The following is a 14,739-nucleotide window of genomic DNA, read 5'->3' on the forward strand; positions in this document are numbered from 1 at the left end:
TGAAGGAAACAGCCGTGGCAGACACGTGTGCATATGTATATGCACACGCATCTCAGAGGGGTCCAAGTGTCCAGCCATGATCTCTTTACTCCCCCAGGTCCTGGCTCTTGCGAGACGGTGAAGCTTCGTGTTCTGAAGTTTATTAAGGAGACAGAAGAGATCGTCTTGGCTTCCAACAGTTCTTGGTTCCCTCTGGGAGAGAGTTTCCTAGCGGCCAAAGGCATCTGGCTGACCAACGAGGAGCTCTCCCTTCCTCAACTCTCTCCACCCCGGGAGACGTTCTCAGAGAAGTTTCTGAGCGGGGGCGATTACGCCATTCGTCTGGCAGCTCAGTCTAGTGAGTTCCGTGTACTTCTGGCTTCTTGTTCCGGCTCGTTGGGAAGGCAAGGGCTTGACTTAGCTCAAACTTTGTGGCCTGGGTTTTCCCAGGCTGGTGGGTCCCTGAAAAGACAAAGTGGTTTTGTGTGCCAGTCAAAGCTGGAATGATGCACACCTCTCCAATATATTCCCGAATCCACCAGCACAGCCACTTAGGGGCAGGTCTCCACATTTTGGACCGTGGATGGTGCCCTAAGTCCACCACGCAGCCACGTTTTTGCTAGAATGTGAGGGGACCTGGGCCGAAATGCTCATGGTCTGTTCTGAAGCTTCCCTCTACTTCTGTGGGGAAAAAGGAGTTCCATGCGATCAGTGTTGCGCTCACCATCTGTGATTCCTTTCATACGCAGAGAGTGGGGTTCAGGCACATGCCCACATTAACCCAGCGAATAGCTAGCAGAGCCTGCATGGTTTGGGCCCCCGAGCCTCTGTCCCCTGCTGCACTGATCCCTGGTGCCCAGAGCCTGGGGCTGTCTCATTCCAGAGCCCCTGGTCTTCCTCCACCACCTGAAGCCTCTGGGGCAGGAGGGTCCGAGCGCTCTCCTGGGCCTCTCACTGACCCCACACCGATTGGGCAGGGCAAACAATTGCTCTACTGCAAGCATCCCGAGCTCCCCGCTCCTTGACAGATGATCTCAGTGGCTTCCCTCTCCGGGCTTCTCTGGGCTGCGGTCACACAAAGCAATGCGGCGTTGCCCCTGACAACATCCGTGCCAAGACGAGAGCCCCCTGCCCACTGCCCCAGCCCTGCAGGCCAGGGCCTTCCTGCTTTCCCCCTCAGGGATGTCTGCTGCTGCCACCTGGGGATGGGGGCTCAGGTGTCCAAACCCCAGTGAGAATCTTCCAAGCACCATCTTTGTTTCCTGCCTCACTGCCATGCCCGTGGTCTCTTTCGGAGCACGAGGCACCACGTACTGGTCATCTTTCTGTCGTGGGGCCTGGCACAGTGCCTGACAGATAGAGGAAGCGCAGGCCGTGTTGCTAAACGATCCTTCTTGCTTCTTTTGTTCCCACTTTATTTCTCCTCCGCCCCCCCCCCCCGCCGCCAAGTTCAGACACTTCTTTTCTCTGTTCCTCAGGGAAATAGGGACTTCTGCTTTCGGCAAGAAACCAGTTGTTTTCCATTTGGTCCCTGGACAAGGTTTGATGTCATCAGAGGGTTATGTGGGACTGATGCTCGCGTGGTTGTGAACACTGGTTAGGGACGGACTGGAGAGGAAGGGGAGAAGCTCTTCCTGGGATTTGGTCATTGAATGGCACCATGGCATTTTCTTCAGAAGTGAAGTTAAGGAAGTTGCCCTCCACCTAGCAGCGCGCTCCGACTTTGCCTGTCTGGGGCGGTGGTGAAAAGAGGAAGGGTCCATGGAGAAGGACCAGGGGTGCTCATTTCTCTCGAATCCTTCAAGACGAGAGGAGGTGTTTCTAATCTCGCAGAGGCGAGGAAGCTGCTTGTGTGTAGACCTCCACGTCCTGCAGGGTCTGGTGGCAGACCTAGGACCACAAGAGATGAGGGTCACAGAGTGTCTTTGGCCAACAACACGTGGTCGCCGTGTTCTCGGGCCTGGGTAGGGAGGGACGCGGGAGTCCTTTTACCCAACTGTGCTTGGCACGAGCTTGGTGCTCAAGATCTTTAGACATAAATGTCACACTGACCCCGTCGGGGAGGTATTAGAACCGTTTCACGGGTGGGAAGACCGTGGTTCAGAGAGCTTAGGGAGCTCGCTCTTGCCCACTAAGATCACTCATGAGAACCGAGAGGTGCTGTGCCAGGATTTGGGCAGAAGCTCGTCAGACCCACTGTCTAGGGTCCTGGTCTCCTCAAGGGGTCCTGACCGTGGGCTGCTGGTATCTCCCCTAGGGAGCCGCGAGCCCCTCTCTGAGAGGGGCAAGTCGGGAGATGTGCTTCAGGGGGAGGCCGACCACTGCCCGCTGGGCTGCCCTAGATAAGACCCTGTGGCTGCATGGCTGTTGTCAGCGCCAGAGCCCACGTGGCGAGGCCCTTCCAGGTTGGAGGCTCACGCTGCGGCTCCCCTCTCTCCCTACCGCAGCCCTTGACTTCTATCAGAGACGCGACCTTCTCCCGGGGGAGTCCACACGCGCAGCCGCCCTGCTGCGGCCCGGCCCCTACGTGCCCCAGTGCGATGTGTGGGGAGGCTGGGAGCCCGTGCAGTGCCACGCCGGGACCGGTGAGTGGGGATGCGCACCCTGGGGCGGGGGTTGTTGGTGGTGGAGTGACAACCCACTTTGTCCTTGAGAGCAAAGGACTTTGTGCTGGGATCAGTGCACTGAGGCCCCTCTTTGGCAGTGGGTGGCAAATCCCTGAGCGTCTCTGACTTTGGTTTTCCCAACTATTTGATGGGAGTTGGGACCTACCAGCCAGAAGGTCCAGTGAGTCCTTGCGGGAGGGATTGGGGTGTGTGATCGTGGACGGGGGGCAGGGGGCTTAGACGTGGGACTTGCTGGTACTTCTGTGAATGCACAGAAGGAAAGTTGTTTGGGGGCACATACCCCCCTGACGCACTTCCTAAACTTCTGAGTCCTGACTCTTTCCTAGGGTACTGCTGGTGTGTGGACGGGAAGGGAGAGTACGTCCCTGCCTCGCTGACTGCCCGCTCCCCACAGGTCCCCCAGTGTAAGTGAAGCTCGAGGAGCTCTCTCCCGATCCTGGTGGTGGGAACTCTAGCCCAGCGGTGACAGCTGTTGTTGCCCAGCCTAGGGATGCCCCTGGATCAGCCCGAGTGCCCTCAGACCAGCCCCCGAGGGCAGCCAGGCCGGATTTTCCCACATCCCCAGTCCTGGAAGATTCTCGTGATCTTGGCCCTGCCTGATCTGGGCACCTAGCTTCCTAGGAGGGGAGAGTCACCGACCACGGAGAAAGGGCCTGGAGTCCCCTTCTTCCCACCTGCTCCCAGGACACGTTCATCTGCTTCTGCCATCTCACAGTCTGACAATCGTCCCACAGCTGCCCGAGAGGCCAGCCTCCCCCCTGGGGCTCAGACCCATGTCATCAAGACCCACATCACATTCAAGGATGATACACCCCTCTTCCCCCACGGGTCTCTGTCCTTCAACCACGGCCTGCTTCTCCTCTGAGGTTCCAGATATCTGCGCAGGGTCTCTCCATCTACCCCAATGGAGGGACCGCCTGGGCTCCCTGCTTTCCCCTGCACCCACGGCCAGTCAGTTAGGAGTTTCACTGTCTCTCTCCCTCAGGCCCCACGGCCTGTGAGACATCTCGAGCCACCGGGCTGCTTTCCAGCTGGAAACAGGCTGCATCCCAGGGAAACCCATCTCCAGAAGACCTCTTCATCCCAACCTGCCTAGAGGTAAGGCTCTGAAGGCCTAGGACGGTTTGAGATGGGAGCCAGAGCTTTCTCCCACACGCTGAGGATGGCTTTTCTAGTTTTCAATCAACTTGTTTTAGTTAAAAACTCATAGGCAGTCACATGACATCAAAAACTAATGATGTACCGTATGGTGATGAACGTTACATAGTGATGATGACAGAGAATATCTATTCTTTAAAACAAGGGAAAAACAAAGACAAAAACAAAAACACAAGAAAAACAAAACCAAAAAAACCTCACAGGCAGTTCTAGGCCTGGGCTTTCGTCTTCACCCTGGCGACCCTGGCTGGGTGACTTGGGGCAATTTGCTTACCTTCTCTGTGTCCTAGTTTGCTTTATTTGACCCCGAGATTGGGCCACGTTTTTATCCTACCTAGTGCGAGGACTGTTTTGAGGCCCCAGGGAAATACATTCCATGAAATAATCTATACTTATGTACTTGCTCCTGTGCCTTTCCCAAAGTCATCCTGGCCACATTGCTATGCCCATCTCATATCTGTTTCTTATTATAAAGGGAAGTCATTATAATAGTACCTTTCTCAGATTGTTGGATGATTGCAGGAAATGATACAAAACCCCAAAGAAAGGATTCTCACGGGAGTTTTAATCCCTTACTTGCTGAGTGTTGGCAGTCTCTGCTCAGCCCCCGGTGGTTTCTGGAAGCCAGAGGAAGTCAGCCATGTAGAAGTTAGACTACAAATCCCTGAACAGAAGCTTCCTTATTATTTTTTAAGGGTTTTATGTCTTTAAGGTTTTATTTATTCATTTGAGAGAGAGAGAGGAAAGGGGAGATGGGCCGAGGGAGAAGCAGACTCTGCTGAGCAGGGATCTAGATCTGAGCCAAAGGTGGTCACTTCACCAACTGAGTCATCCAGGCACCCCAAAGCTTCCTTCTTCTTCTTTATTATTGTTGCTTTTTGGGCTGTGGACGTGGATCCCAGTTACTACTGAGTTGACAGAGAAATTAGCCTCTTTAGCTTTTTATCTTGGCTTACAGCCCCCTCTGGCTGAGACAGAAGTCTCTTCCACCATCCTGGATTCCACCCATGGATAAGGAGAGGTAGAAGCCGCAGCTTCTGTCTGAAGGAAGAGCAATCCTGAGCTAGCCCTGAAGGAGTGGTTTCTCAGCCTGCCTCCCGTTTAGGCCCCAGGGGCCAGGAACAGGACTCAAGCCTTCCACTGCCCCAACTGGGCAGTGGATGGCTGGGTCTTTGATCTAGCTACCTTGGAGATGTTCAATTAGTGACCAGAATGTTCTCAATTTTAAGCCTTTCTCCTGTAAAATGTTTTCAAAGTTTTCCTTGCATTTGAATCTTACCTGTATAGCTTCCAAGCCATGTAACTAGGGGCATATGCCTGACCTCTCTGGGCCTCTGTGTAGAAAGGGGGCAGGAGGGTCCCTGCCTCCTAGGGACTGTGTGACACTCTGGGCGTGGGGGGTGGTGCGGATTGGCATGGAGTGGTCCTCATGATTATGCTCCCTGTTACTGTCAGGTGCTCTTACCGCCATTTCTTGCCTGTGAACCAAGCACAGCAGAGTATGAAATAAGGAGTGGTGAGCAGAAGCCCAGAAAGCCCTCGGTGACAGCCAGGAGGCTGCGGGCAGCTGGTTTTCCGCAGTGCACCTGCTGGTTCTCATGCTTTTCTGTGCCAGATGCAGGAGACAGGACAACGTCTATCATCAAGGCTCCGAGAAGGAGTGCGTGCAGGCATCAGACGAGTCCTACCTCCTTTTCCCTTTAGTGGGGAAACTGAGGCCCAGCAGATGGAAGGGCCTTGCTCAGTGTTCCCCAGCTGGTCCCAGGACAGTCTGGGAGAGAAAGGCCCAGCCAGATACAGTCTGGGTAGCTGCCTTCTGCTGATTTCTTCATTCTCTCTTACAGATGGTGCAGACTTCTTTTCTCCTAGGGGTGCTTGTGGAAAATCATTTCTGGCACTGGGCTGGGGAGCTTGGAGCAGGATAGTGGCTGGGCTTTGGGGCCGGATGGGTTTAGACCCAGCCCAGCTCTGCCATTCTCTGCCTATGGGGTGTTGCTCTGACCCTTCACATCTCTGAGGCTCAGCTTTTCCCACCCTAAAAGAAGAGAACTGTGGGCCTGGCCTCATGGGATTATTGTAACCATCAATTCCAAGAACGTACATCAAGGGTCTGTAGCCCATGGCGTCTGCCTCTCTTTTTGGAGAAACCATCACCATAGTTTTGAAAGGAACATTCTGGATGTCTGCCTGCTGACCTGGTGGCTGCAGTAGCATCTTCCCTGGGGTGACATGCCCTTGGCTTTGTCTCAGACAGGAGAGTTTGCCAGGCTGCAGGAGTTGGAGGCCGGCCGCTGGTGTGTGGACCCAGCCTCAGGGGAGGGAGCGCCTCCCAGCAGGAACAACAGCACCCCATGTGAGTGGTTGCCTCTCCTCTTGCCCCTGCCCGCCGTGAGCACTGGCTCCCTGTTCCATGGCTCTGGAAGCTTCTCCCCTTGCTATGCCTCCGGTTCCTCTCTGTGAAAGAGGCACAGTGGATTCTTTGGCAGGGAGGAACCAAGAAGTGCAGACCAGCAGGGTCCCCGATGCAGTGGCTCTGGAGCTTTCTGGGGGCACTGGCTGTGTGTTGCAGATGCCACACCGGCCCCTGCCTGCTCCCTCAGCTGCCAGCCTGGCCCTACCGTCTGCTTTCCATGGTGAAGTCAAGATGATGTCCCCAAAGTGCAAAGGGGCTGATGTCCCTTCTCTGCCTCCCCGGGGTCCTCAGGGCCCAAGCACCGCACCGTGACTCATTGGCCCTGGGGTGGGGGTTAGCGTGTGGATCTTACACCTCCCTCTGCTTCTCTCCTTCGCTGCATTTTCTGCTCTAAGGACTGGGTGTTATCAACTGTAGTCAGACTTTTCAAGAAAGAGGATGCTCTCTTCCCCCCGGGTCTTCACGTGCTCTGGTTCAGCCACCTGCCCTTGTGCCCTCCCTGGCTAATTCCTACTCAGACCATGCATCAGTCCTTCCGGACTGGCCTCCCTTCCAGGGCGGAGGGCAGTGATTTCAGCGGGCTCCCGGACGACGCTGCACATTGTCCCCCTCCCCTTTTCACTCTGCGCTGTAATTCCCTCCCCTACTTGTTCAGTCTCCTTAAAGATGCCACGTTCTGTGACAGCAGTATGTGTGCGTGTGTGTGCGTGCACGTGTGTGCGTGTGTGTCGGGGGAGTACCGACCTGACCAAAGCCCAGTCTTTGCCCTATCCCAGGTTAGCCCCACAGTGAGAAGACAGCCCCAGACCCTAGAGGGCCCAGCAGGTGGCTGGCGGCAGGTGGCGGTGGGTGGCAGCTATGGGGGCCAGGGGCCCACTGAGCTTGTCTTTGTGTCCAGGCCCGAGCCTCTGCGAAGTACTTCCGAGTGGGGTCCCATCCAGGAGAGCCAGCTCAGGCTCTGCCCCAGCCTGCAGGGCAGAGGACGGAGGGTTTTCCCCCGTGCAGTGTGACCCGGCCCAAGGCATCTGCTGGTGTGTCCTGGACAGCGGAGAGGAGGTGCCTGGGACCCGTGTGGCCGGGAGCCAGCCGGCCTGTGAGAGTAAGCTGTGACCCTGGGAGACGCTCCCTGGACTGCGGGGGGCGGGGGGCTGGCCGGGGCGGGGGAGCTGCTGCTCATCTCTTCCTTCACGCAAGGGGATGCGGAGGCAGTGGATTCTCATGCTGCCAAAACTTGTGTCTACTTCCTAAGAGTGCTCAGCCCTGCAGCTGAAGTCCAGGAGGGTCTGGGCAGGGATCCCCAGAGCTGGTATCTCAGAACTGGGGTGCTAGTCTGCTGGGGTTCAGGGTCTTGGTTTCCCCATCCTCGAGTGGGGAAGGGGGCCTGATGCAGGATCTCAGGGACGGTGGGGCCATCCTAGCCGGGAGGCTTCAGAAATCTGTGGAGGCGTTGATTTATTTCTAGTTTTAGTTTAAAAAAAAAATTGTTTTGGTATCAAATACTAAATTATCTATCAGATAAATATATAATATTAAAACACATGATTATAGATTAAAATATATTTATTTGGTTTTCAGTGACTTACCTTTTATTTTTTCCTGTATACTCAAGTCATAGGATATTATAGTCATTTTAAAATGTATGTGAGCAAGTAGGTTAGACTCTGTGTGAATTCCGCTTCAGGATGGTAAAGGAAGATGCTGCAAAATATTTATTGCAGATTGGGGCATTGGGTCTGGTGGGATTGAGAAATACGGCGCTATGATTCTGATTTCATTGCAGCTGCCTTTCTTTTGCTGTCCTTATTGGTTTATTTTTAAAATTTTGTCGTCTGTTTACAACATTCTGAATGGCGGAGACGTTTTGCTAGGCCTAGAGGGTTGTATATATAAAAAGAATTGCTGTGGATTCGTGAGTGTGTATTTATATTTGGAAGGAGGCAGGGGGAGGCTGCCGAAGCAGGGTGGAGGGAAGAGCTGCCCCCTCTCTCTGCAGGGCTCCTTCCCTTTTGTCTCTCCCCGTCCTGTGGTGTGCCCACGCCTTTCCCCACACGCCTGTCCTCCCGAGCTCTGGCGTGGTCATCTGTCCAGGGCTGGACAAGGCAGGACCCTGTCATGCTCATCTCTGGGGCCGGGAGCAGCTGTCACCAAGCAAGAAACATAGGAGGTGCCCGATGGGTATTTATGGGCGGAACTCCCTGTCCTGTGTCCCACAGAGGTGTGGTGTCAGCCTTGGTCAGGGTGGAAACAGTCAGCACCCAGCTTCCTCGTCATCTAAGAGTGGCTCTCACTGTCTGGGACGGAGGACATAGACGGATGTGTCTCCCCCAGGAACAGGGCTGGGAGCACAGGTCCTGTAAGATTTGGGAAGACCCCATGTGACGTGGCCTTGCCGGGTTCCAGGACAGTGGCTCATGTGTACAGGAGATTGACCCGCTGAAAGTGATTTTCACATCTCGTAGTTCAGTTTTGTCCCCTCAACAGCACTGATGAATAGACGGTCCCATCCCCCCATGTTATGGAGGACAAAACTGGGGCTCACAGGCGTTCATTAGCCTGTCCAGTCTCAGAGCCAGCAAGCAGGACAGCCAGCACCGACCACGAGGCTCCTCCTCCTGACGTGTCTGCAGAGTGTGGCGGAGAAAACCAGATGTGGGGAGCAGGCAGACTTGAATGCCAACTCTTACACTCCCTTGCTGGGTGACCTTGGGCTAGTCCCTTAACCTCTCTGGACCTCAGTTTCCCAGTCTGAGGGATTCCCAGCACTATAGCAATTTCTTGAGTCATTGTTAGGATTCATTCAAATAGTCTTTATCAACTCCTCAGCCTGGTGGCTCAGAGCACAGCCTCGGGTGCCATGCCTGGTCCTTTCCTGGCAGCCGCAGGACTTAGAGCAGAAAGGCTCATCTCCCTGTGCTTCGTCGTCCTCACCTATGGCCAGAGGGTGACAATAGTCCTCCCCCACGGAGTTGCTTTGAAGATGAAATGGGTTCAGGGGAGGCACTCAGGACAGCCCCCGCACACAGTTACCGAGCTGCGTGTCCCTGGGCAGGTCACTTAGCTCCTCTGAGCCTCCATTTTCCCCATCAATGAGATGACCCTGCCTGAGCCCAGAAGAGAGCAGGGCCCTTGGAGATAGTATTATAACTGCCAGTGTGGAGGGCTCCGAAGAGGAGATACGGGGCTCGGGGAGCACAGAGGAAGGACAGCGGTGAGGGGCAGGGGATGTGCATTCCCATCTCGGAGCAGCACCAGGTAAGGGGAAGCCCTTTTCTCCCGGGGTAGTGGTTAGATTCAGAGGACCCGTGCCCAGGTGCTCTGTCCCTCCAAATCCTCAACATTCGGTTTCTTCCTCTGTAAGGGGAGGGTGATAACACCAGGGCTGCCGACTTCATGGGCTTATTTTGAGTAAGGGGCAGGGAAATACTGATCACGACCTAGTTTCCTCAAACTCGAAAATTCGTGGCTAACGATCACATATGGCGACGGCCAGCTTAGCCTGGTGGGGCACCGAATGCCCCTTCTTTGTTCTGAAAGGGTTAATTCATGTCCTAAAATTTCCATCGCAGGCAGTAACGTAGTTTCTTGCTGTTATCCATAATAATGACTCAAGTTAATGACCATTTATTATGTGCCGGTAACTCCTCTGAGCTCTTTATGGGCCTTAATTCATTTCGATTCCCACCATCCTTAAGAAGTAGCATCATTGCTTATTGTCGCCATTTTTACAGAGGAGGAAGCTGAAACACAGAGACGTTAATTAACATGCTCAAGGTGCTCAGCCAGAAAGCGATTGAGCTGGGATTCAAATCCCTGTCGGCTGGCCCCTGAGCCCACAGGCTGACTCTCCTCGTCCCCACAGACACGTGGCACTTGGTGAGAACCAACTCAGCAAGCCCACGGCTGATTACTGCAAAACCTCGACCCGACGCCAGTGTGGGTATTAAAGAGAGGGCCCCTGTACCCTGGAGGTCAGAATGGGTCTTCCTCCGTCTTTGAGGCCCCCCGAGGACCCTCGAGTCACATGTGGATTACAGCTGTGAAAACCAGACCCATGTGGGCGGCAAGGCTGGGCCCGAGAGTCAGATAATTAACTAAAACTCCGGTCATGTATGAAATTGGCTCACCGAGAGTGTGTGTTATTTCATTTACTTGTTCGTCCACTTATGTAACATATATCCCCAGAGCTTATGTTCTGGGGGGAACAGAGGAGAAGCACCCTCTTTCCTGCCCTGGCTCCGTGCGGCGGGGAGGCCGGTGTGCAGGTGATAAGTTTTGGATGATTGGCCCCGTGGAGGTCCGCCCAGGAGGCCTGAGAGCTCGCTGCGTGCACCTGGGAGAGCCACGGAAGGACTTAGAAAGCAGGGGATGCTGAGCTCATGATGCAGGGTCATAAAGGGAGTCCAGGCAGCTGCACAGGTGAAGGGAAGGCCTTGGGATGCGCAAGCAGGCTGTGTTCGGGGAGCGATAGCCCTGCAGAGGCAGAGGGGCAGGAGGGGTTGAGAGAAGAGAGGGTCAGGTCTGTAGGCCCTCAGGGCAATTGAGAGCCTGTGTCCAGCTTCACGGGGGCATCTCCACTGGTGGGCGGGCTTGGATGGGATGGAGCCAGGTGTGGAAGCTTCTGGAGGTAGTGTTTTGGGAACAGGTGGCTAACACCTAAACGAAGGGAGCGCAGTGGGGACGGAAGGGGTGGTCTGCAGCCCTCCCTCGCTCTGGGGAAAGCGGATGGGACCATCTGGGGGCTGCTGCTGTGTTTTGCTTGGGACAGCTGGGGGTTGGGGTGCATGTTGAGCTCCGGACACTGACGCAGGAGCAGACCTGGCCACTAGTGAGGAGGTCTGGTGCGCTGCCTTCGACGTGGAGACAACCAGGTGGCAAATGGACTGACAGGTGGGAAGGAGCTCGGAGGACCCAAGCTGGAGAGGAAGACCTGGGTGTGGTTCCCGCTCAGGAGTCTGTTCAAGCGGCGAGGATGCGATCGCTCAAAAAGAGGGCGGAGAGAGGGCGGGGAGCGGGCCGGGGAACGGGAGAAGTCAGAGCCCCCTTGTGCGGCTAGCGCCCACCGGGGCCCCTCTTTCCTTCCAGGCCCCCAGTGCCCGCTGCCGTTCAGCACGCCGGCTGTGGCCGGCGGAGTGATCCTGTGTGAGCCAGCCTCGGGCGCAGGAGGAGCCCCCGTCCAGCGGTGCCGGCTGCTGTGCCGCCGGGGCTATCGGAGCGCCTTCCTGCCGGGGCTACTGCTCTGTAGCCTTGAGGAGCAGCGCTGGGTGTCCCAGCCGCCCCAGCCCCACGCCTGCCAGCGTGAGTGTCCACCCAGCACCCAGCTTTCTCTTGGGGCTCAGGGCGGAGCACCTGCATTTTCCCCGCCCGAGTGTAGCATTTCCATGGTAAGCCAGGTGGCATCAGGAGGGGGAGAGAGGGCCCCACGAAGCATGTTCTAGAAGGAGCAGATGTGCCTCACAGACTCCTAGGGTTAAGCTTTATTTGGGGCTTCTCTGGAACAATCTGCTCCTTGGAAGAACTTCCAGCATCTCAGGCTCTCCTGGGACGTCGTGGATACAGGACTGTAAGTAGGAAGTATGCGTTCTGAGGGCCATATTGGTTCCTGTGGTGTCGACAAACTCAGAGCTGTTTGTCTGGGCTCTGAGAGCAATGCTGACTCACCAACCTCTCCCTCTCCTGGGTCCGTCCGGGGCTCCGTGGCTAATGCCTGGTAGAGCTCTGGGGCCTTGACCCTCTCGGTGGGTATCAGTTCTGATGGCTGTGGGGCTGGGCCCTTGGAATATCAGCAGAGGTCCTCTCTCCTGCTCCCCCAGCGAGCCTGTTGGTGCACCCACATGGCTGTGAGGCCTTAGTGCTCTGACTGCATCCGCCTTGGCTGAGACTGGCCACGATTACTCATAGTCTAGCAGGGCTGGGGAGGGTGCTGGGACCCACACGGGGTCCCCCCAAGGCACTGGGAGGAGTGTCTGAGACAGATGCCCAGATCCTGGGGCTGTCACAAGCCTCTGGGTGGTTATCGGAAGACAGCATTTGTGGCAAAGCTGCTTGGGATCAAAAAAGAAAAAAGAAAAAAAAAAAAAAAACAAATATGCTATCCAGAAGGGCATCTGGGTGGCTCCGTTGGTTAAACATCTGACTTTTGATTTTGGCTCAGGTCCTGAGCTCAGGGTGGTGGGATCAAGCCCTGCATTGGACTTTGCACTGGGCATAGCATCTACTTAAGATTCTCCCTCTCCCTGCTAAAAAAAAAATGTTTTCCAGAAAAAGGTCAGTATGATTTGGACAAATCAATGGTCTATCTCCCTGATGGTGACAAAGTGGCCTAAGCTGAAATTAAGACCAGGCTAATCAAGACTGGATCTAGAGTAAAGCATTTGGGAGAAGAGAGGAGTGGGTCTTGAGCCCTTAACATTGTATGCAGGGCCATTGTGTATGACTGTATAGGTTGTGCACTGAACAATCTTAGAGTATGCCTTTCATGTAGTCCATGGTGTTCCATCTTAACTGGCAAAATCCTATGTAGCAGCCCTGTTTTGAATGCAAGATAACATGGAAGACTTTCTAAGAAGAATGTCCTGCCTGGAGCCCCAAAATGTAGAGCAGTGTGCTTTAGAAGCTGAGGCAGAACTGAGCACGCCATGAGGATGCTAAATAATTTCAGAGCCATCATGCTAGGATGTGCTTAGACTCTGAGGATGATAGTGCAAGGTGGTAGTGCTTGTGTGTTCTAAGCTAGATGAAGAAGGGTGATTTCACCGAAAAAAAAAAAAAAAAAGAAAAACAAAGAAAAGAAAGACATCCCACAGGTGTGTTGCCTATGTCTGCTGACCTCCGGGGCTTGTGTGCAGGGCCCCAGCTGTGGCAGACCCTCCAGACCCAAGGGCAGTTCCAGCTCCGGCTCCCGCCCGGCAAGATGTGCAGTGCTGACTACGCGGGCTTGTTGCTGGCTTTCCAGGTCTTCATCTTAGATGAGCTGGTGGCCCGTGGCTTCTGTCGGATTCAGGTATGTCCCTGACCTTCCGCATGAGTCGGGGCTTGGACTGGGCTCTGGGTCACTGTGGCAGAGGACCTCAGGGCTCAAATGAACCTAGGGTTCGCCTCTCACTCATTTTACCAATAGGCAAAGTGAGGTTCAGGACAAGAATGCCCCTTGGCCAAGGCTAATCAGAGTGGTGGGATGGAATCCGTACTCATCACTGGCCATTCTTTCTGTGTAAAGACGTCAAACCAGGTGTGTGCTGAGTGCTCGCGAGGCACCAAGCACGGCTCGCTGTTGGCTGGATTAGCAATGCTCATGGGGACCCTATTATTACTCCCGCTTTGTGGATGAGGGGCATGAAGCCTGGAGGGCTGGCATAATTGTCCAGAGCCACACAGCTGGGGATGAGGAGCCAGGCAGATGACATGGGGACAGAGCTGTGAACGCCCGTGGAGGACTGCCACCACCCGTGGAGGAAGGGCTGTAGGAGAACAGAAATGCCAGGATGCACTCCCTGAACGCCTGTGCCAGACGTATCTTTAACAAACCTGCTAGAAGGCATTATGGACCCTCCCTGGAAGGACACTATTGCATGCCAGCAGACAGACCTAGTCCTGTGAATAATGAAATATCAGAGTTTTTAGCTATGTAATAAGCAAAGGCTTCTGTGATTTGAAGTCACAAGTATTCACAGAAGGAGTCTTTAAAAATTGCTCAATTTGGGGCATCTGGGTGGCTCAGTCAATTAAGCGTCTGACTCTTGATTTCCACTCAGGGCTTGATCTCAGGGTCTTGGGATCAAGCTTTGAGTCGGGCTCTGCACTCGGCAGGGAGTCTGCTTCAGGATTCTCTCCCTCTCCCTCTGCCCCTCTCCCTGCTCATATGCACACTCTCTCTCCCAGATAAATAAATCTTAAAAGACAAAAGTCGCTCAATTAAGTAAGTTCTTGTTTTGTTCAAACCTTGTTAACTCATAGAGAAACTCAGTTTTAACCCCATATGCTAAAAATTTTTGGAGAATATACATTTTCACAAAACCAAATACAGAGAGTCATACTTCTAAGACAAAGACAAACATAGATTGCCCCCTTTTATCCAAAGAAATGTACTTGACAACATGGGCAGTAATATGTATTAATTATTGAGCCCGGGCTCTGTTCCTGGGACTCTGCTAGAAGCTCTACATTCCTTATCTCTGCTTATCACAGCACCCTGCCCAGCGAGCATCAGTAACCCCTAAGTTATAAGCTGTTAACTAAAGCCCACTGAAAGTAAGTAAGTTGCCCAGGATTTCACAGAGCTAAGTCCAGGTCCTTTTAGACTCTTTCATTACACCAGGTTTGTTCCTTCCTTCCTTCCTTCCTTCTTTCTCCCATTTAACAAATGTTTGTGTGTCTGTTACAGGCTAGGGAACGGTTTCAGGCACTGAGGACTAACAAGAGCAAAACAAAGCCAGGCACTAGTTAAAGCGGTCAGGACAGACTCTCATCAGTAATATACTAATGCTGTAGGGAAAAGGAATCCAACTCGATTGGCACTCAACTTTGATTTGTGCCTGGACCCTCGTGATCCTCAGAGGGAAGAGA

At 54.1% G+C, this 14,739-nt stretch overlaps 1 protein-coding gene across 1 annotated transcript in view; it reads left to right on the forward strand.

The window, feature by feature from the left end:
* Positions 1-14,739, forward strand: part of TG (thyroglobulin) — a 235,859-nt gene that overhangs the window by 22,912 nt on the left and 198,208 nt on the right. The window contains exons 11-18 of the mRNA XM_013051778.2: positions 98-337; positions 2,427-2,564; positions 2,933-3,010; positions 3,592-3,704; positions 6,015-6,117; positions 7,076-7,276; positions 11,260-11,472; positions 13,023-13,177. Coding sequence (XP_012907232.2) covers positions 98-337; positions 2,427-2,564; positions 2,933-3,010; positions 3,592-3,704; positions 6,015-6,117; positions 7,076-7,276; positions 11,260-11,472; positions 13,023-13,177 — 1,241 coding nt within the window. The remainder of the gene's footprint in view (positions 1-97; positions 338-2,426; positions 2,565-2,932; positions 3,011-3,591; positions 3,705-6,014; positions 6,118-7,075; positions 7,277-11,259; positions 11,473-13,022; positions 13,178-14,739) is intronic.

Source organism: Mustela putorius, unplaced genomic scaffold, assembly GCF_011764305.1.
Source record: "Mustela putorius furo isolate JIRA1106 unplaced genomic scaffold, ASM1176430v1.1 tig00000228_pilon_pilon_pilon, whole genome shotgun sequence".
Classification (NCBI taxonomy): Eukaryota; Metazoa; Chordata; class Mammalia; order Carnivora; family Mustelidae; genus Mustela; species Mustela putorius.